The sequence below is a fragment of the Hetaerina americana genome, unplaced genomic scaffold (genome assembly GCF_022747635.1).
Source record: "Hetaerina americana unplaced genomic scaffold, ioHetAmer1.1.p SCAF_10, whole genome shotgun sequence".
NCBI classification, from domain to species: domain Eukaryota; kingdom Metazoa; phylum Arthropoda; class Insecta; order Odonata; family Calopterygidae; genus Hetaerina; species Hetaerina americana.
The window spans coordinates 47,243,915-47,267,936 of NW_027286070.1; the positions used below are offsets into that span (position 1 = coordinate 47,243,915).

Here is a 24,022-nt window from a genome sequence, read left to right on the forward strand (position 1 = left end):
GCCTAAGTATTTAATTGAGTCTACACATTCCGTTTCGGTGTTCCCAAGGCAGTAGACGTTAGGGTAGGAATTGCTCTTTTTCCAAAATTGTATAACTACGCACTTTTCGAGTTAAATTATAATTGCCAAGTGTCACACCAGCGTTGTATAGTATGAAGGTCACATAACAAAACTGCTGTGTCTTCAGGATCACGGTTATCACGGTAAATCACTGCATCGTCGGCAAATAAATTTTACTAATTGCTACGGAGTCAATGTCGTTTAAGTAGAGTAGGCATAAAATAGGTCCGATAACACTTCCCTAGGAAAGACTTGGAGTAACTTCTACTACATTTGAGCTAACTCCATCTACCACTACTCTTTGTACCCGACCATTCAAGAAATCTTTAATCCTACCCCGGATATTTTTATCCATGCCATAAGCTTCTAGCTTTGCGAATAGTTTACTATGAGGTACTTTGTCGAAGGCTTTCTTAAAATCTAGAAAAATAGCGTCCACTGAAACATTGTTATCTTCCGATATAAGAATATCATGAACAAAAAGCCCAAGCCGTGTCTCGCAGGATCTACCTTTTCGGACACCGTGCTGATTTTTCATTAATAACTTCCGATTATCGAAGTATCTCACTATTCAACTATATATTCCATGACCTAGCACGAAATGATGGACGTGAGGGAAATAGGTCTGTAATTGTTCCGTTCCTCCTTGTCTTTGTTTTTAAATTTTGGTGTTACGTTAGCCGTTTCCCAATCTCTAGAAACCTTGTGATCTACCAGCGATTTCTTATATCTTATTTATATATAAGGCGCAATTTTCGAAGCTAAATCCTTGAATATACGAGCGGGTAGTTCATCGGGCTCGGAGGATTTATTAGGCTTGATATTTTTCAGCAAACGCTCTATTCCATTTTGAGATTTCAATTTTGGGCATCGGTTGACCGGCACGATTCGGTAAGCTATCCTTAGGTATTCTGTGAGATACGAACGAGCTTCCACTACTCGAAAACGCGTATTTATTTTAACTAAATGCGATATTTGGGAAAAACAACCACTAATTTTCCGTTTTTAAGTAACACTTTCTCTTTCCCAACTAGTTATTAAACGGTAGACTTATCAAACGATTACATATTTTACCAATAGGAAAACAAAGAATTTGGTACATTTATTATTATTATTATTATTCAGTGATAATACTGTTTTATTAATTAAATCAAACTTTATACTTTTCTTCCCCCATTAAACCTATTGGACTCTCTCCCCCTTTTTCGAGTCCACGACAATTTTTTATTGGGGGTTACTTTTACGTTATTTTAACTGAAATAGATATATTTTGTGAAATAAAACTGGAGAATTGCAAAGAAATTAATTTCACGACAAATTAGTAACGCTCAACAATACTATAAAAAATGTTGTCAAGTTTGTGACAGTTTACGCGAGAGAAAGTTTGCGTTGCTAGAAAACAAAAAACAACCACTAAGTAAACTTTTAATTCGAAGAAATGAGGTTTGATTCGCGAATTATTTTTGTAATACTTTTTATAACGCTACACGTTTGTGAATGCATAAACCTCATAAAAAAGCTGAAAAAAATTAAGAACTTTTACAAAAAGGTACGCGGCTAATAAGAAACATAAGTAGATTAACTTTCTCAAGATCTTCACAAAGCGCGACTATTAAATAAGATAACAATTGCTTTTAATTAAAAATGCCTTTGTATTCAACTGCTTATCACGACTATTACGAAATTCGCTTTTTTTCTTTGAAGAAGGCATCCAAAGGTCCTCAAGTCGAGGTTAATCGGAGGGGGGATTACCCAGGATTTAACAAAGACTTGAAAAAAAGTATCAAAGACCAATGGGAAGTTTACTACAGGTATTTAATTTCCCTTCGAGTGACCATCATGTGATTTTAACTAGTCGATTTTCAAAACTATGCTAATACACCAAAGTTGAATGAAATTAGGTGCTTGGAGGATGAATATGATAATTTCGGAAATTATATTTCCGCCGATGTGTCTGCACACACCGCTGAAGAAGGGAAAGCCATAAGGTAAACTTCTAAATCGGTAAAATTGGCTTTAATATGGGCCGTAGATTAATGCCATCGCCATAAATGGTGGTCACAGATGATTTGCATGGAAATCAAGATGGTCAGCTTAACAACTTCATTTCAAGGATCAGTTAGAGTCACCATCATTGCATTAAAACTAGCTCATATGAGCAAGTTTTATTGCAATTTACCTCTGCAAATTGTATGCATGTAAATATTAAGGTAAATAAATTAAACGAGTAAAAATAGCAAAACTGGAGAGCAATTCACTGACAGAGGTGAAAACAATAGAGGAGTATTTTAGTTCACATTTTCCAAGGATAAATCATGAACATTCAACAAATGAAATGCTCCGATACATATTTCATTAACTTTGCCATTTCTCCCATTGCCCACTTGGAATGATAGGGACTCGTGATAATTTTGTGCATCAATATTTAAAATATCGCATCCTTATAAACGTCACATATGCAGTACTACTAATAAGATAACTATCTCAAAGCCCCGGCTAATTTTGCAGTACTTCCATCCCATGACTGAGCGATTTCCGAGCTTGGCGATGGGCTCATACTTCTCCAAACAGTTGACTTCATGGCGTTATTTGCTCGTGTACCTTGAGCACATTACCCCCCAAAATCCACTTGAAAACTTTGGCCCGTGCATCTTACGAGTTGCAAAAAGACCCATACGAGTATGACGTATGTGTGAACGAACACCTTAATTATTTGCAAAATTTTTGCCTCCTCGTGCAACATGCATTCTTGGGTTCTTGTGTAACAGATATTGAAAAATTGACATTTTTTAACGTTTCACATTCCGTACATGTTCAGAGTTGGGGGACCAACTAATTTCCTATCTCAATGGTTTTCCCACTGATTTCTGGTTTCCATATATGAACACAGTTTGCATTTTGCTCAGGCTGTACAGAGGCAAATCTCGGATTTTACACATTTTAATCTGGTTATTTCATTAAGCAACCACACAAGGCCATCACACCTCATACATTCTGGGATGGGATAATATTTGCCATACTAGATGATCTCAATACTTAGGAATATTACTCTATTTGAATATCCAACTAAATAACACGTAGTCACACCATCAAATCATCCTCATTCATCAAGAGCAATCAGGAGAAAATTAAATAATTCACATTGCACATACAGCAGCATACGAGCAACTAACTACACTGGGTCTACTGTGTGTCCAGGACATGTTTAAATGTCCTCCACTACTCGAAGTAGTAGTTTTAGAAGAGGCGACTGACAGCTGAGATCATTTGCACCATTAGGAATGGATGGGAAAAGAAGAGTGGAGAGAAACCCGGAAACAGCATTGGCCTACTCTTATCAATAGGTGCCAAAGGGTCCGCAGTTTAACGTCCCATCCGACGTACATCGCACTCACTCAAAGTGCTCTCCACAAAGTACCTCAAGTAGGGATCAGGATACCCCTGAAAAATATGTCACCTCCAGGATTCACACCTGGGCCCTCTCTGTGGGAAGCAATGTATGTTAGCAACTGCACCATCTTGATCCCCCTCCTCCACCACTCAAATGCAATGTGCATGCAGATGACATGCGTACGGTATACCTTTATAATGATTTCCAAGTATGTGTAATACATCTAATGAAATCACATTTTTGATGTACTTAATTTATACCCTCTCTTTTTCACATTTATTCCTAAAATCTCCTCAACCAACTTTTCCCACACAACCACTAAAATATAAGTTTTCCAAGTTTCCCTGAATCATTTAATCCTTTATGTTCTCCGTGATTTCTCTGTTTGCAAGATTATCAGAAACCTAACACAATAATCCATTGCTTTATGATGCAATAATCCGACTCAGTAATATACAGCATACTTAAGCCAATCTATGGTATCAAATACATGGTACATGACCATAAAAAATAAGTAAAGCACATGTTGAAATCATGTATTTTCCCTTTGTATTAGTTTAAAGGTCATTTGTTAAACGTTAAATGAATATACTTGAATGCAATTATATAGATTTAAATCATCAACATTGGGACTAATCCAATGAATTCACATAGTAGACTATGGATATTCTACAAAAAAATAATTTCCGACAGAGTAAATAACAAGCATAAACCTACGAAGTACTTCTTTCACCTTCGATTTAACCATCTTTTTGGCACTTTTAAGCAGTTTCTTGAAAACTACCTAATTAAAATAAATTTCGTTCATGTATCAAGCCTAGAGTGCGAGCCCTGCTTATCTCCAGCTGAATCCTATTTGGAAAGTATTACCTGGCGAAGGCTTGATTCTTTTGAAAATTCTGAGAGATCACCTTCCCTTGGCACTGATATTTATGATGAGAAGTTCTTTAGAAATCCCGATGATGCACAGTTAGCAATTTTAGACCTTCAAGCAGGCCCAAATGGTGATGCTGGCCTGTATGCCTGCTACCATGCAGGAACTATAAAGGCAATTCACTTCTTGCATGTGGCTGGAGATGATGAGCCCATCATTCAGGTAAATCTATTTCTTCAAATGCTAACCAAATATTAAAAGATTTTTATACCTGCTCAAGTTACTTTCCATGCCCAATTCTGAGAAAAGTCATAATAATCATGAGGATATTTATTGGTATAACAAATATCGATGTTGGGGTTCTGTTCACTGTAAACATTATCCATTGGTCCACCAATAAGCCCTTTGAAAATTCAGGTGATGGCACTCATACCACGAAAGTTTTGCTTTTAGTAACCTCATTTATCAATAGTTGAGATTCAATACTACTCTGCTGTTTAAGTTTCAGCTATATCCATCACCTGGTTTCATTCTCATTGTTTCCAATGGAAGCAACACACTTTCTTGTATTTTGAAAAATAGAAAAAATTAAGTTTCGTCCAGTGATTATTATTATTAGTGCAGTATTCTATTTGAAACAATTCATACCGAAAACGATCGCAGCCGAGTTAGATGAAGTTCATGACATATCTGCTCCAGTGTTTGCAGCTGTTTACAATTGAGTTAATGAATTTAAACCTGGCCGTATATCCACAAATTATGCACATCAATTAGGACGTTTGAACGCGACTTCCACCGAAATTATTGAAAATATCCACAATATGGTTTGGAGTGATAGATGAACCATTTCACAAAACAGTCAAAGCCACAGTTATATCACAAGATGCAGTGTTTTCAATTTTGAATGAAAAATTGGGTGTGAAAAAAATCTAGGCTAGATGGGTGCCATGTTTGCTCTTTGTGAAGAATAAACACAATCATGCGGTTGATCCAGAGGCTGGTTTGGTGTTTTCCCAATGCAATCCTGATGAGTGTCTGCATCAAAGAATAACTGTGGACAAACATGGATACACTAATCCACTCCAGTAAATGAAGTCAAAAACAGAGGGTCTCTAAAGGTGATCTGGCTATAAAGAAGGCAAAGATGGTGAAATTAGCCGACAAGGTGAAGGTCACATATTTGTGGCATGCATACAAAATTATATAGATCAATGACTTGCAAAATGGAGAATCATATTATTCACTGCTATTGCACCGGTTGAACAAAGAAATGAAGTTAAATTCATTTGGGAGAGAAAAAAATTCTCTTCCATCATAAGAACACACCTGTGCAATTTTCAAAGGCAAAAATAACGATAAGTTCAAATGATCACATAAAATTCCCTGTATTCACCAGATGTGGCTTCCAGTGACTTTGCTTACTACCAAACTTGAACAAATGGCTCAGCGGAAAATGCTGAAAGAGGTCATCGCTAACACAGATGCTTATTTTGAGGACCCTCCGCAATCCTACTTTTTGAGTGGTTTGAAAAAGTTAGAGAAACACTGGGAGACGAGTAAAGTTAAAAGATAATTATGTTGAAAATATAAAAATTCAACAAAATTATGTTTATCTATTTTTTCCAAAAGACTTACTGACCACCCACATGGATTAGAAACCTTTGGAGAAGATGAGCTTCCCATTTATAGGATAAAGGGGAATTTTGATTAAGTTTTAATAATAATTTAAGCTCCATGCCTTTTAAGATTTAGGAAGGATTTTTCTCGAGTTTACAAAAAAATCACTGACAATAGATCCACTATTATTCCATTGGATAAATTAATAGATTCTGATCAAATTTTCATTTCCCTAAATGTGATATGAGAGGCATTTTGAATGTTGTAATAAACCCAAGATATAATAATTTTTATCACTATTATTTAAAAAGGGAAATGACTGAGATTTTAGGTTCAATTTATGACAACTAAACCTTTTGAAAGATTAAAGGCAAAAGATAATGGAATTAGACATCAAATCAAACTCTTTAATACCCAGGAAATTTAGAAAACGGGAGAACAATGAATAAAATGCACAAATGCTACTATTCCATTTCATCTGACAAAAATTTCTAAAAACTGTTGAAAAATTACGATTTCATAAATTTAAGTGTCTCTTGAGATGACATATCACCTTCACCTTCTGAGGAAGAGAACTGTGCATTGCTAACTTACAAAGAGAATCAAACTTCTAATTAAATACAATCATTCTTTCAAAATAGGATAAATGTACCTTGGACCAGAAGCAAGTTTCAATTTGCAATTAATTATTACACTGCAGGTTAAACCTCTGACTGCACCCAAAGGCCCACACCCAAAACCCAATGAAGAAGAAAATGGGCTCATTGCATTTACAGATTGGGAGCCATGGGGTCCTTGCATAGCTCCCACAAACCAAAAGCCTGGAAAATGTCACAGGACAGGAAAGCATACAAGATTTGGTGCTTGTAAAGTTGCACTGTTACATTTCAACTCTGAACGACAACAAGAAAACGGTAAGATTATTGCTATGACATAAGTATAATTTGCAGCATGTTCAACTTGAGTTCCAAAAAACCAAAGGAAAAAAAGGGAATGAACACAAGAAGAAAGCAATACAGTTCTGCAAGAGACAGGATTTAACCATAGCGAACACTTAATTTAAACACCACAAAAGGAATAGGTATACATGAATAATGCTCACAGATTCAGAGAGATATAGTTAAAAAATATTATGGTTAGCCACACATTTAGAAAAATCATGATTGATTCGTTTCCTACGAGCAGATTCAGATCATAAATTACCATAATGAAGAGTAACACCAGATTCAAGGGGATTAAACAGGGGAATAATTACGAGGAAATCTGGAAAACTATTATGGCCAAAGAAGCATGGAGGCACACACAATGCTAGGATATGCAGAGTTTAAAACAGAAAAGAGAATGGGTATATTACACATGATGGTGAAAACACTATCAGATGGTAAGAATGGAAAATACGTGCTCACAATTACGAATATCACCGGAAAATTATTAACTGAGGCACAAAAGATTTCAAGAGAGATGAAAGGAATACATGGTGGAACTATATGGTAAAGATTCCAGTAAGTTTATAAGTAGAAAGAGATAATAACATAGATGGATATGGATGGATGGACATCATTCCTGTGAAGCTAATAAACGAAAACGTAAAAGGAAGAGTTTCCATGGGCTAATTTGCAGAAATCATGAGGGAGGAATTTTCCTGAAAGATTTCATTAGATCAGGTTTGTTTCCATTCCAAAAAAAGGAAAGGCTGCCAATGGAACTATAGAACAAATATTTGGATCTGGCCAGTAGAAAAATGTTACTCAGACATCAGTTTAAGGATGGAGAGGGCAAACAATCTCCCACAGGAGGATCAGTTTAGGCTCAAGAATGGGAGAGGTATATGTGACGCCATGGGAGTAATGAGGTTAAAAATAAAAAGGAACATACAATAAAATCAGGAATTTTTTGTTTCATATATTTTACAAGGCATTCAATAGAGTAAATTATGTATAATTAGCGAAAAGTATTACAGAATATAGAAGTAGATTTGAGGAATAAACAACTTATTCACAACCAAGACTGCTTAGCTGTGAGTGGTAGATGGAGAGTTGGGATGAGCATTGTTAGGAAGGGGGTAATATAGGCGTGCCCTTTAACAGCTGTGCTTTTCAACAAATATGTGGAGAAAATAGCTATTAGGGACATGAGAAATACTGAAAAGTGAAGATAGGAATTTAAATTGGCGGTGTATTCTCAAAATCAGTTAGGTTCATAAATGATTAAGTTGTAGTCAGCCAAGGAGTTGCAAGCATTGCTGATAACATTAGAAAGTCAGAGTGATAGGTGCAGAATGAGAATAAATATTAACAAAGTGAAGGTTATCTGGTTTTTGAGAACAGGTAACACAAAAAAGCGGGCAAAAACTAGAACAAGTGGAGCAGTTTGTCTAACCATGAAATGCTTTGGGTCATGATGGTCAGAGTAGCATGGATTTAAGAAAAACTGCAATAGGCAAAGAAGCTTTCACAAGAATGAAGGAATCATTGACAAAGAAGATGAATAAGTATGCTATGACAGAACCCATAGGGAAACATTTTCCTAGCTCAAATTCAAAGCATGGTGGTGCCAAGAGATCCATCAACAGTGTGAAGAAAGGCTCACCCCTCATTGGCCTTACCCTTAATAGTCTAGGATTAAAAATAAAAAGGTCATGAAATTGGGGAAATCGTCACTTTCTAGACTACATAGCAGACCTGATTAAAGGCAACATTTTTCTTTCAGCAACTGGTCAGAAACTAAGTAACTTAGCCAATTGATCTAATCAAAATCTTCATCTCATTTTTCGGGAAAACTGTATTCTTATTTGACCCTAAGATTCTCCACTCTGTCCCTTATGTGGCTGACTATGTAGACATTCATGGCATGTGTTGGGTTTGCTGTAGCATGCCATGTGACAGAGGGAAGAGAGGAATAGAGTCTGTGAGACACAGGTAATAATTAGAGCAATGAGAGAAATTTTAAATTTTTTATGAATACTTTATGATACTAATTTCAAGTGCCCCTGCTCATTAATTTTCAATTGCATTCATCCATTAAATATATTTTCGCACTACCTTAATGCTTTTCAAGAAACTGTGGGAGATGCCACAACAGTAACTTTCAACAGAGCCACCACCCGTTAATATGCATTTCAATGCAACAATTTCAGAGTTTAAAAATCATTTGCCTTGACCGGGATTTGAACCCAGATCCCTTGATGTCCAGCCGAGTGCTGTAGCCAGTTAAGCTATCAAGGCATCCTCTTAAACTCTGAAATTTTGACATCAGATATCAAGGGATCCGGGTTCGAATCCTGGTCAAGGCGAATGATTTCCACGCTCTGGAATTTTGGCATTGAAATCTTCATGCTTTCTTTATTTCTCTTTTCCTCATGCCTTTGCTACCTCTGATCCACTTTTTCAGAGCATTCACAAGAGGTGGTAGGCAATTTTGAAAATTCATTTTCGCAAATTTTTTTCTTAAAATTTTAAGATCTCTTTGAGATGATTTGGAAGAATATGGACTCACTCCTTAATTAGATGCACTATGAGCAATTGTGTCCAAATGTATTAGTACAGGTACAATCAAAAAACAAAGATGGCATTGAATGGCTACTTGAAGTCCTAGTCCTAAAACAATCAATTAGTGCAGATAGAATTTGCTAACTTATGGAAGCAGCTTTTACAACATGGGTACTATAAATTTTCAGATTAAACTACTTTCTTTCAGGAACACTCTTCACATTCATCATGAAAAATTTAAATACCTTGGTATACTTCCATACTTATTTGCTCTAAGCACTATTTTCAAATGGCACTTAAGAAGTATACCAAGCCATTGTAACTCTCCATTATGAACAAAGAACTATTTCGCCAAGAGACATCTGACACCATTTATTAAAATTTTTGTATATTAGCTCTCCATATTATCCACATGACTTTCAACTATACTCATATCACATTTCATAGTCTCCCAAAATTGAAACCCTGTGAAGCAAAAATATAACAGGAGAATTTAGCAGGAAAAATATTCACAGAAAGGCTAGTGGTTTCATAGTTTAATCTATCTTGCAATTGTTATAATAATGTAGCTATATTTGTGGCCGGTATGAACATTTAATATTCCCCAAAGAAATCTGTAACAGAGGAAGTTAAACATTGGCATTGAGGGGACTTTAAAACCTTCACACAAAAAACCTAGCAAAAAATGTCATTTTCTCATACATTCCTTTGCTTTATATTTCCAGAAAATCACAACAGTTCTCTGAATTCTACAAATGATGATGATAAAATCAAAAGTGTTGATAGCAAAAAATTTAATAATGAGATAACAGAATTCCTTAGTATCTTTGGTAAAAAAGGTATACCTTGTCATTCACAATTAATACCAACTCTTAACTGGAAAAGTTTAGAAGAACGGCCAAATGAAATAATGACTGCATTTTGTAAGGTAAGATTCAGTTGAGATTTTTTCTATAATAAACTTTACTTGAACCTAACTATATTTTGTTCAATAAGAATTAAATTCTAAATCTAAAAAAAATCAAGGACAGAATCTCGAAATTAAAAAAAATGTCAAAAATTATGTTCCAATCACTACTGTTTTTTCCCATTCATGGAATATTGGCTCATGCCACTATTTGTCCTAAAAATGAATTAATTTTCCAAATAACTAAACTTTAAAAACTGCAAAACATGGAACATAATCGTGGCTATTATATTATAATTGTGCCCAATATGGCATCAGAGTAGGGAGGCCGGTTCCTTTCTCTGTGCCGGCTATGGTTTCACAGGAAGACACGGAGCCCGAAATTAACAAAGCTTGGGTGGAGCTGAGGGTGCCCAGAGACGCTTGCCTGGGAAATGAACCCAGGTCCTCTGGTCAGTAGTCTAACACACTGCCCCTGGACTATCGTGACTCCTCAGACACAAATATAATTAGTTATATCTATTATCAATTGGTTGGCAAAACTGATATTCAGTAGTTTAAATCCTTAAGAAAATGTGCCTGCAGGATATCATACCTGTACAAGCCCTTCATGGCCTACGACAGTGAGATGTTTCAATATGATGCAGTTTCAAATGATTTAGTGGTAGAAGATGGCTTCAAATCTGAACAAATTCATGGCCAGCAGAAAAAGGAAATGGACAGATATACACTTTAAGTAACAAATACTGATTATTCAATTAGAAACCCGCAGAATGAAATACATACTTTCTATGATTTCATAATGAACTATGAAATATTGTACATGTGAGAGCTAAGGTTGGACAACCAGTTGTATTTGCCTTTGGTTGAAACTAACACAGATACTTATGTTTTTCGATGATTTTAATACTAACACAAACAAAGGAGAAATATATCTATTCATTGAGCATTTTTATTACTGACAATTAGACAATTTAATGAGCTTAAGTATAAACGTGAGCCAGCAAAAATTACACATCATTGCTTGTATTCTAATGAATTATCAGACCATTTGAATTATACAGTTGTTAGTCATAAGATGCCTTAAAAAATTTCAGCTGCAGTGTCAGAGTGATAACACAGGAACAGATGGAACCAATGATAAAATATATTATGACACCCTGGAAAGCATCCCACCAATGGCCCTACCAGTCAAGCGAATAGTGATTTTCCAAGATACTCAAAGCGATGTAACTTTAAAATGCCCAAGGTTGGTAAATTAACCTTTTAAAAAAATATAATAAAGGAAACGGTAAGCTCTACCTCGAGCAGCATTATTGTAATTCAAACCATAATCCTGTAATTAACAGAATTAAATCAAACAAAATACAGTGACAACAGAACTAAATCAAGATTATACATTTGACAAAAATAGAATAAGTGACAAAAGCATTTATCAATGCAGGAAAAGAAACTAACGGATATCAAGGGAACAGACCAAGACATCTTTGGATTACACATGAAGCACTTAAGTTAATGGAATAATGAATGAAACTGAAGAAATGTAGAAGGTAGAGGGCCAGAATGGAACAGCACACAGGACTTGAGGCTCTTTGAGATAACATTCATACACGTTGCTACAACAAGTGCGGACACCAAAGAAAAAGTATCTTTCAAGGGAGAGATGAGAAATGAAAGTTGTATAGAAGATGCCTTGTATGACAAGAGATAATCATTATTTAAATAATGTTGAACAAACATGGCAGAATTGGAATGTTTCAATAATGAGATGACGAAAGCCCACTGATCACATATAGAATGTGTGATCAAAAAAGACCTGACTGATTTTATTCTCCGCGAACCATTCAACGGATCGAAATGAGACGCAGTGCACCATCTAGCGACACATCTGACAGCTAATACGAGCAGTATTGAGTTTGTTTATGTCGAGTCGTTACGCAGCAGCAGCAGTATCTATCTTAACCTGCTTGGCGCCAAATGCAACAGTAGCAATGAAGGAGCTAGAGGAACAGCGTGTGTGCGTGAAATTTTGTTTCAAACTTGAAAAGAGTGCTGCGGAGACATTTGGAATGATTCCGCAAGCCTTTGTTAATTTAGCTATGAGTCAAAGCCAGTATTTTGAGAGGTACATTGGTCTTAAATCGGGCAGAACCTCTACAGATGAAGATTCGCAAACGGCACGGCCTTCCACTTCCACAGACCCCTACCAGGTCAAATTGTTGAATGATTCGGTGCGGGCAAATCACCGCTTAACTGTTAGGGAAATAGCCAAGGAAGTGAACATTAGTTTTGGATCTTGTCAGACAATTTTGACAGAAATTTTTGGCATGGCGCGCGTCCCATCAAAATTCGTCCCATGGGTACTGACTGATGAACAGAGACAAAAACATGTGGGCATTTGTCAGGAATCCCTGGATCAAGCCAATGCTGACCCAGAGTTTCTTGAAACCATCGTAACCGGAGACAAAACCTGGGTTTACCGTTATGATGTTGAGACAAAGGCCCAGTCTTCTCAGTGGAAAGGTCCTCATTTTCCAAGACCAAAGAAAGCTCCCCTTCTTAAAGGTTATGTAGAGGCTGAGGGTCACAGTGACCCAAAAGATGCCAGACAAGTGGAGAAACAATGCATGGTGTTTCCACCACGATAACGCGCCGGCTCACATGATCGTGACCGAGTTTTTTGCCAGAACCGGAACTTCTGTGATCCCACAGCCACCCTACTCTCCAGACGTGGATTCATTAGACTTATTTTTGTTTCCAAAGTTAAAATCAACCTTGAAAGGGTGCTGATTTGACTCTATTGCAGACATTAAAACTAATTGCACGGTGGACCTGAAGAGGATCCCTAAGGCGGCTTATCAGGCAAGGCTCAAGAGCTGGAAGAAGTGTTGGCAAAGGTGTGTCGTCAGCCAAGGCATGTACTTTGAGGGCAAAAAGTTCGATTAAGCTGTATCTATCGAAATAAACAAGTTATTAAATCAGTCCTGTCTTTTTTGATCACACCTTGTACATGAAAACTTTAACTAGAAAAACAAAATGGCAATACAATGAAAATGAAAGCCAAAGAATGCTTAATTATCTTAGAATGAAGAAAAAAAAAAATACTTCCAAATGAAGGAACAATTTTATCATAACGATTAATGACAACTTTTAAAATTTCCATCCACTGTACAATAGCATGATACTATTTAGGGGCTAATATTTAAGCTGTCACAAATGATGGTGAAAATTTATCAAATGATATATAGACTGGCAATAAATGGTTACACCGTGAGTGGCAATCAGGAATACACCATTGCAGCCATCTCAACAACATCTATGCAAGATAAAATTTGTTTTCTCCAGCGTAACTTTATGAAATTTGCATAAAATATTGAAGTTAAATGAAATTATTGACTTCGTAATTCCACACCAAGAGTGTGGAAATAATTTCACTTCAATATTCATACAAGATATTAAGAGAGAGAGAGCCTTCATGAAATGCTCAACTCCTCGAGGACTTAAGAAAGAGGAGAACAAAAACGTGATTCCCAGGCACAGTTGTTGCGCCAGTTGAACTAAGTCATCAAGAAAAACATCCTCATTTGGCAAAAAAATTCTCTTCCATTAAGACAATGCACATGTCAACTTGTGCAGTTTCGATGGCGAAAATTATGGATTACAAATTCAAATTATTATAAAATCCATTGTATTTACCGGATTTGACCCCCAAGGGCATTATCTAATATCCAAACTTGGCTCGGTAGAAAACTGTTCATATCAAACGAGGTCTTTGCCATCAAACATGCCTATTTTGAGGACCTTCCAAAATTGTACTTTTTGGACTTATTAATGCTGGGAAAAGTGTACAGAGCTCAAAGGAGGTTATGTTGAAAATTAAACAAAAATCTATCTAAAATAATTTTTTTCTATTTTTTCCTAAGGCCTTACTGAAACATGCCATGTAGCATTTCATTTAATACTCATTCATGGTAAGAATTCTTTTTCACATTATCATAATGTTAGACGTGGGTAAACAGCTAATTGTGTTCCATTATTTTCTTTCATCATTAAAAAAATATAGTACATCAGTGGATGAGCAATCACCCCTTTGGAAAATTGGAAATCTGACAGTGAATTCTAGAGAACTTAAGACCATGTCCAAAGGAAGGTTATTTATTGATGTTAGAGACCATTTTCACATTCAATCACTGAGGCTACAAGATGCAAATATTTACAGGTAAACTATCAAAGATATGATAAAAACAAATATCAAAATAATACTGGTTCGACTATTTAAAAGTTTAATAGTTGGCTATTAAATCTAAAATGTTTCTTTATCATTTAATCGGCAGCTGTTGGAATGGTGATCATCTGATTGCAACAATGAAAGTGCATGTGATAAAAAAAGTAAAATTTACATTCAACCACCATTTAGCATTGATTATTATGATTTTAATTCTTGGAGTGATTGTGTACATATTTTTGAAAGTAATGGCAAATAGTATCACAAAGAAAAGTAATGAAAACTGAAAAGAACAACATAACCGATGATAAAAGGAATCTCACCCAAGAAATTAGTTATAAGAACTAAATGAGAAAATTAAAAATCATAAAAATGATCTCTTTATCTGTCAAGTTGATAACACAGTCTTAGGTAACATTGAGAAATACTAATTTTAATGATATTATTTTAGTGAGGATGACTTTCATTGCCTTTCCATTTTTTTGCTGGTTTTTACATTTCTCTAATAAGAGTAATCAGTTGAATGGTGGTGATTCTGTTATCTATATGGATAAGATTGTGAGAGAAAGAGCAAAATATTTGGAAATAACAGATGCAACTATCAACTCCAGTTTTAACGGACAGAATTATCAATTACATCAATACATAGAAGTGCATGTAAGAAAATTGAATTTTGCCAACAAAGAGATATTACCTTAAATCATAATGTTCAAATTCGTTCGTACTTGTTTGTCTGCCAAAAATATTTCATTAGGTTTTAATAATAAACGAATTGTAACAATTTAAGTGGATTTTTATTTTTCTGAATGGTAAAGTAACTTTCCTTTGTAAAAACTGCCTCAAACCAAAAAATGCCAAATCACACATTTGTCTGCAAAGGGACTAAAAATTAGACAAGGTTTTAAAACTATGAAAGATAAAGCTTTTGCCAGGGGAAACACAGCCATAAACTGAAATCATTTATGATTTATCACAGTTAATACCTGAACATGATGAAGAATGTTAACAAAACATTTCTTCATCACTGGTTCATTAAGAGATTAATGAAGACCTTCACAAAGTTTGAAGATGTTCATGAAATGGTTTACCTCTGAAGTAATGACCAACTATTTAGATAAGAGCATTCCTTACAAGAATTTACCAGTTTTAGATCATGCATCTGAGTATTTAGTGCATTGAAATTATCTTTACCCAAATATGAGTAGTCTATGCCTCTTAACAAAACATCTGAGATCCAAACAATGGATCTGGGAGTAATACACCTTTGAAGCTTATTTATCAACTATCTTTGTGATGCCGATAAATGCTACATGAAAGAGTGAACAGTTATTAAATGACTTTGGGTATTAGAATGAATGAACAGAATATATTTGGCTCATATTCTGAGAGTATCTGGTAATTGTGTTTTATGAAATGGAAACTTTCTTCAAAAGGAAAGTATAGGGGAGATCAATATCAACTGTGATTAGGTGAAAGCAAAGGTAAATTATACATTTCCCTATTGGGGGACAGCCACCATTAATGTAGATTAAAAACTTACACTGAATGTAGCTCATACTACCTACAATGTAAAATATTGGTGGTGCAAGGTACAAAAATGTTTAATAAAGATTTTACAGTAGATTTTTTAACTTAAACATACACAAACACAAAAGGAAACAGGCAACACTCACGGTAACTCCAGGAGCAGCTGCTGTTGGTAAACTGGAATTTACCCCTGCTGGCTTGGGCCTCATTGTAGGTGGTACCATTTCTGGTGTAAGGGCTGCTGGAGGATCTATACCTTGCAGCTTCCGTCCTATCAACCACATGGCCAAGGCAAACTGCTCACAGTTCAACTTCCCTAACTGCTTTGTGTCACACAAGCTCCTAAAAGTCAATTTAAACAGTGTAACAAAACTGCAAGAGAGCATTTTACAACTAAAGGTAAAGCTAATTTGTTGTACATGCAATGAATTACAAAAAAACACCTGGAAGCAAGTTTTTCCTTTTCATTTACCATTGAGAATCATGTCATAAATTATGTACAGGGCATGGCATGTGCAGCCGGACAAAGTTAACTTAGAAATTACCAACGTTTTTTTCCATATGTAGAGGTTGCATTGGCGCCTCAATAAGCTTTACATATGCACTGAACAGTCATAACCTCAAAACAGTGACACTATTGAGAACAAGGGCAGAGTATTACCGAATAGCCGCCATTATTGAAAGTACGCACTGGTTGATCTGTGAGAAAAATTATTTGGTTTTTCAAGTAACCAAGATCGATGATACATAATGTTATCACCGAGTATAATGAGTCAGCAAAGTCCAACAATGGTTTTGCAACACCAGTGAAGAAAACTCACTCGAAGGAGTGCATTGCCAAGATACCCGACGACATCTATCAGACTCGGGAGTTCACTTTTCAGGATCCACGGCAATTGATCTGGTAATTGTCGTTGGTTGTTGGTGTAAGTGAAAAGATGAGGCATCAAAACGTCGAGGAGGACCTACACTACAAGTATTACACCATTACAATTAGACATACTTTCCAAAGCCATGAAACACATATGAAGATGAAGTCATTCAATTGACTTGGCTTCCTTTGTTGAAAACCATACTGACTTAAAAAGTTTATCGAGTGCACTACTGTGATTATTCCATAACTTGTGAATGAAACCTTGATGCATTTTTACTCCTACATAAAATGTAAAAATTCCATGTCTCCACTTACAAAACCTGCCTTCCTCTCAACGAACATTTCTGTTTCTGGGTCCCTTAGATTTTGTAATATGGAGTTTTCACTTTGATATGAGAGCGAGCCTCTATATTTGGACAGATATGGTAGATACTGAACCAAACCAAACTAAGCAAGCCAAGATTTAACTTAAATTGAGCCAATCTATTGAGAGGTATAAACTGGATTTGAACCTGCAAGCTTCTCAAGCCAATACGTCCACCACACCACCTTTTCTCCATTAAATTCATGAAATATTATGAGTCTAATTAGCCCCATAGACTAGAGACAAGGTCTGTGGGGCTAACTTTGCATTCAGCTAAATTGGGACAAGTGGGGTGGAACTAAGAAACTAAAAGGTACCTTGATGGGATACAAATTCAGACAGAAGACTGTGATGAATGTAAAACAAAAAAACTCACTCATAAGAATAAACTAATAGCAAGGTTTATCTAGTTTCATGTAATGACATAATTTCCATTACATGATTTTCGTTACCAATACTTTTTCTAAATAACAATTGTACTTTCTTCTAAACTAAAACCTCTGGCGACAGCCAAGTTGGGAGAGCTGCCCTCTTTTACTTTTATGTACAAGGGATAAATGAGGTTAACTATGACTTCCTACTTTTACAGGCAGACTCCATCTTTAACCTGACAGTTTTCTTAATATGATCTAAAGAAATACCCCTAAAATGTCATTCTTGACATGAAATTAAGATTTACCGATGCCATAAAAAACTGGCCAAAACAATGCCTTTAGGTCCACTCAAAGAAAAACATTTTAACACTAAAAGAAAAACATAATACAGAAATTGAAGGAATTATTTGCCTACCAAATTTGAGCCAATACTGGTTGTGGTACATTATAGCGAAGGAACACATCTCGGATTTCAGCTCCAGAAACATAACCATCTCTGTCTATATCTGTTTGCCTGAAGAGGACATCAAACTTTGCCTTTTCCTCTCCAGTAACAACCCAATTCGGCATACTTGGAGTAACCAAAGGTAAAACAGAGGCAACAGGTGCTGCAGAAGGCTGTAAAAGGAATAAAATTCACTTAGCTTATACTAAAAATTAATTAAAAATGTCACTATAAAAACTTATTCTAAATCCTTCTGTACACTTAAGTAACATAATTTTGCTTCAACATTTCATTAAATCCTGACTACAGATATTTTTAGGCACAAATTAGAGGAAATTTAATTCATGCAACATAAAATAAAGCAGTTACATCCCCCTATTACAATAACTAAATTTTCTTTCAAGTAGCGTTTTTAAACATTAGTGAAAGCCTAGCTTAATGCTGACTAAATTGGTTTCAATGAAAAAATCTTAATAATAAATGACTTCCAAGTTATATGTTTACAAGGATAGAAATTTTTAATGGGTCTTTAATTTTGTCTTGCTCAGGAAAAATTGTCAATAACATTGGCAGTTGATTCTCCATCTCTTACTACCTTCTCTTTCCCTTCCCTCAATATTATGACCTATCACTTGTTGGTTTTATCCCCATGGTTCGCTGGAGTCATGATTAAAAAAGAGAGATTAAATGAAAGAAATTAGCAGTGAAATGATCAAGTAACTAGGGGCAGACAGCCTCGAGGAATTTTATTTTAGGAATTGGTGGCCAGGTTGATTAGGTCGAAATTCGAATGAACTTACATTTTCCAATTATGTTCCCATGTGTTTTTGCTTTGGTCATTTAACAGCTGAATGTGTAGGTGTGATTTGTTTAAGGATCATGGGACATTGTTAAGGAAAAGGACACCATCCCACTATTACAATCTAGCTTTAACACGATGTGCCATTCCTTGAAAGAAAGACACCCTTAAAAGACCATAAGTGAAAAACATTTGCTGTATTGTTCTAAATAAATCTTAGACTTGAGATTTTTACAGAAAATATGATTTAAATGCACATATCAAAATTTTACCATAATTAAAGGCTAATGTTGTAATATTTTAAAAAAGTTGTGTTGAAACTGCATCAAACGATGATTGCAATTATGTAATGTACTGCTGTGAGAGTTGAAGCTCTTTTGAAGTGAACTTTTGTTTATTACATAATTTATTTTAGTTCATACAACTAGTTTTCTCAACAAAACGCAGCAGAGAAAAAACTGAGAAAATTATTCATTCAATATTTAAGAGAGAGAGATGTCACTCTGACTTTTATAAGTTACTGAAATAAGATTATCTGGGGAACAATTCTTGCAAGTCCATTATTCCAACCAGCATTCCAATCCTTGATGATTCATTAAGTTAAGAAGACCATTATGAGTAACATGAACAAAAATCTCCAAATCGTTTCAGATTTTTAACCGCTGTACTGGTGCCAATGGCTATTATAAAATAAATACGTTGAGATTTCACAATTGATCAAGAGAGTTAATAACTCTATGGAGAAAATTAATATTAATTAGAGCTATGAAGACATTCCTGAATTTACAAACACACACCACATTAGCAAAAGATATGAAGAGAAACAATCATTATTTGCTTAATTCAAATCCCCATTTTGGTACTCAATAGAGTATAAAATAAATAAAACCTATTCACAGCCTTCTCATAATATTTTCAGGATGTAATCATTTAATTTTAATTCTTTGCCCCCAAGCTAACTCTTAACTTGAGCCTTTGACATGTCAATTTCCAAAATCTTGAAAAGTTAACACACTTAATGGTAAAACTTGCCATTTGCATTGGGCTACCACTGTTTATTGCAAGCCTGTTATTATTATATGCATGAGAAATTTTGGGCAAAAAAAAGAAAATATAGCCATTTCACATAATAGAACTATTTTTGACCAGTTTTGATAGGATAGGACCTGGATAACATGTTCACTAGGGAAAATTTAATCATTGACACAGATAGTTGTTTAAGATTTTTCAAGAAAAAATGAAAACTCATTTATATATACCAAATACAAGTTTTGCAACAGTGAATTGCACAATGGGGAGTGGATATTATTGCCGTGGTGAGGGTAGAAAGAAGATCAGAGGAGGAGAAGACTTGTAAGGGTACCAACTAGGGAAACCTTTTAATATGTAAGTTGGCCGTGTCACCATTAACTACTTCATTGAGGGTTGTATTAACTCCCTCTTTTTATCCCAAAAGTCTAAACCTAGATTTCACCCAGCAACTCTTTCAAATTGGCAATATAAGGGGAGCTTTGTCTTCATTAACTAGCTAATCCTCCACCCAATTTAGGACCATGGAATCTCCATTCCCAAAAAGGGACTAGTACACCAGTACCACCAAGTTTAGTTATCTAAAATAATTTGAATACCTCCCCACCAATTTCCTCATTTAGTACAGGATGTAGCTGTTTTACATACCTAAATTCCATGCTTATGCATCAGGCAAAATAAAAATTGTGTTTGGTATGTAAGGGCTTATTGTATCTTAATGATAACACATTGCAGTGAAATATTGTAAGGGGGGATCAAGATGATGCAGTTTCTAGTGTACTGGCTTCCCACCCAGGGGGCCCAGGTTTGATTCATGGGGATAGAAGACTTTTATCCAGTGGTATTCTGAGCCCTACTTGAGGTGACTTAAGGAGAACACTTTAAATGAGTGAGAATTTCATATATTAAAAGAGACAACTAATAAATCCACAGTTTGGAAGCAGAGAATGGAAGGGAGGCGGATTCTGGGATTTAAAGCTCGAGGCTACTTATCAAGGCAGAGGGGACTGTAAAATGAGTAAATAAAATGAGGAATAATGTCTTTTTAATATATCACCAACAAAAATTTTATCTTGACTGTCATTAGTTACTAGAAAAACAGAAAAATCGCCTTCAAATACAGTTAATTTCTTCCCGAAGAAAAATAAAAAGACCATTTCCTTTGTTATTGCATAAAATACGATGTAAGCTATGCATGCATTAACGGTACATTTGTCTAAATTCTAGGCAATACCAAAACTGGTCAAAAATCTTCCATAGATTCTATAAAATTAAGAATTAGCTTTGCTTAAGGCTCTTAGAACCAATTTCATTCTGCTATAGCCGAAACTAGTCCCGTCATGAATCAAGTAGCATAGACAACCATACATTCAGCACTTACACCTGCCAAGAACAAATTTATCCTTTCTACTGTTTTCATTTCGTTTATCTTTTTCAAGCAATTATTATTTACAAAGGGTAAATCAGAAATACTAAATGTTTCCTACAGCCTAATTCTATCGTTGACTCTAAGCTGACCAAATCTGATCCGAAAGCATTTCTCTAAAACTTCACTGCAGTGCAACAAACCCTTGGGCGAACTCTAATGACCAATTCGACTAATTCAAAAACTAGAATGGAATGAATGTCTTGATAAACAAAATTTTCTAGCCACTTATAATTTACCTAACTCAACATGCTTCATTATTTTCCTACCATTGGAGTAAATTCTATTACCTAGACAGATTTCAAACCTGCCACCACACTGATAAGGCAGGCAGATGATGCCATTGAAAATCTGAAGGTAAAAAAATTAAAGAAAATAACGTCAAGATTTACAAGGAACATTTTAAATTATATTCAAAGCCTTACCTCCTGCAAAATTATATAAGTGAATTATATACTGGATGACTTGTGCCATTTAGAATCAAACCTAGAAATTTATCACTGTAGGTTATCTTGAGATTAGTAATCAGTCACATAAGGTGTGATATAGATGGAAATTTACATTCATATAAGACACACATCTTTCCCCCAATCAACACTAGCACACAATTGTCCACGACAAAAGGAGTCCTAAATTAATCTCCTCTTTGAAATTTATATCTTCAATTATGTTCTTAGACTCAATTTATTTTTAACAATTAATTTCAGTATATGAAAATATGTACACACTCTGGCAAACATTGTTCATTGTTAACCATCTCATCAAAAAATGAACAATTTGAATTGCAGCTATTATTACAGGTAAACAGCAACTTGTATATAAACAAACGTAGCTACATAATTTTGGCACCTTCAAGTTTCTATTTTAATTAATGATGTATAATATATGATTTGGGTGAGGTTGCATGCGTACAGTTGCTCACAATATTTTTTACAATAATATTGAAATAACAGAAATGAAAAGATAAAATTGAGAAAAACAAGATTATGACCATTGGATATAATAAAATGAAGCAATCCATATACTTTCTTTGGGCGGTTTTGATAAAATAACATCGATTCTTAAAAGAATGTCAAAGGACTGTTGAATGAAGGATACGAGTCAAAGATGAATGTACATTAAATAGGATGAAAGTTAGCCACATATAATGAAAATCAATTATATGAGCAAAGTAGGATAGAATGCTGAAAATGTTTTTGGCCGAAAAGACTTTTAGCAGATAATCAGTATCCACTTTGCTCAACTTATTGTCTATATGCATTAAGACCTGATCACCAGAAATAATTTATCTTAAGACTGACATTTTATAGTTTATCACTTGTATCAATTCTTTGAAACAGGTTCCCACATGAACACCTTTAAAGGTTTTTGAAATCTATAATCCTTTATCAGAATGCATATCATACCAATGAGCTTTGGGAACTACAAACTTCCCTGTTCTTTAATGTTTTTTATCATACCTATCACCATACTTGATGGTATTTCCAAGGTGGATACATCTAAAACACAAATAATAATACTGAGTTATTTTATTAAAAATATACATGCATATTTGAAACAAACTATGCCTGATGAATTGTATGGTTTTTAGCTCAAATTAAATTCAATAATGCCAATTTTAACCCCATTTATTATGGCAAACAGGTATTTCATTACAAAGGTATCATCCTTAGGTACCCATGGATATGTGAGGTTGACAACTATGGATTGAAAACATCTTCATTATCAGCAGAAATTTTATAAATTGTTTGAATTTTAAAATGAATTTTTAATTCTTCTGTATCAAAAATATATTACATTTGTTAAACATACCAATGCCTAATATCATGGTTTACTAGCTTCTGAGCAACATCACAGCTTCCTTGAGAAACAAAATAAAAAATTAATGATAAAAATTAAGGATGAAATGAGGATTTGGGAATTTAAAAAAAATCCTATTGAATCCACAGATTCAAGATTTGAAATTTATCTTTATAAAAAAATTGAATTTTGAATCCCAGACATGCTGATGGCATAAGTGTTGCACCTTGGCTACAATCCCATGTCACATTTGTGGACGGCGGTTGCCTCCATATTTGTTCAGTTTGGTTTGTTTCTGGTTTATCTGTTTCAGATTGGTAAAAATTCCAACAGAAGGCTGCATTGCAGCATGGCATTGCAGCTGATTCTAGAATATATCCCTGTATAACTTAAGATTATTTCTGGTCAATTATTATGAAAGATAAATGTAAGTTGCCTTTAATCTGGCATTTAAAATGTAGAACCTGTTAACATGGCAATAGATTTTTACGCATCTAAAACATATTTAATTGCCTAGCAGAAATACCAAGTGATTGAGATATTTCTTTCCAATTCATCAAATGGCTGGACAAGATTCATCTTGATGTTTCAAAGTGTTGAAAATGATGACAGCATAATAAACCTTTATTCCAATATTCCAAACCTGACACTATTGCATTTTGACTATGGGAACCTATGTTGAAAAATGTTTCTTGCTGGCCTCACAGAATTTATCAATTAATCATTAAATATAAATGAGAAAAAATATTTTACAAGTTTAACATTGGACATAATGCCATCCTAGCAAGCTCATGAAGCCTCCTTGAGACAATCATGATGTCA

General features: G+C 34.8%; 1 protein-coding gene across 3 annotated transcripts in view; it reads right to left on the reverse strand.

The window, feature by feature from the left end:
* Positions 1-24,022, reverse strand: part of Eps-15 (Epidermal growth factor receptor pathway substrate clone 15) — a 74,322-nt gene that overhangs the window by 34,118 nt on the left and 16,182 nt on the right. For all 3 annotated transcript variants that reach the window (XM_071598607.1, XM_071598606.1, XM_071598609.1), the window contains 2 exons: positions 18,117-18,319; positions 16,236-16,431 (listed from right to left, as the gene is read on the reverse strand). In XM_071598607.1, the coding sequence (XP_071454708.1) occupies positions 16,236-16,431; positions 18,117-18,319 (399 nt within the window). The remainder of the gene's footprint in view (positions 1-16,235; positions 16,432-18,116; positions 18,320-24,022) is intronic.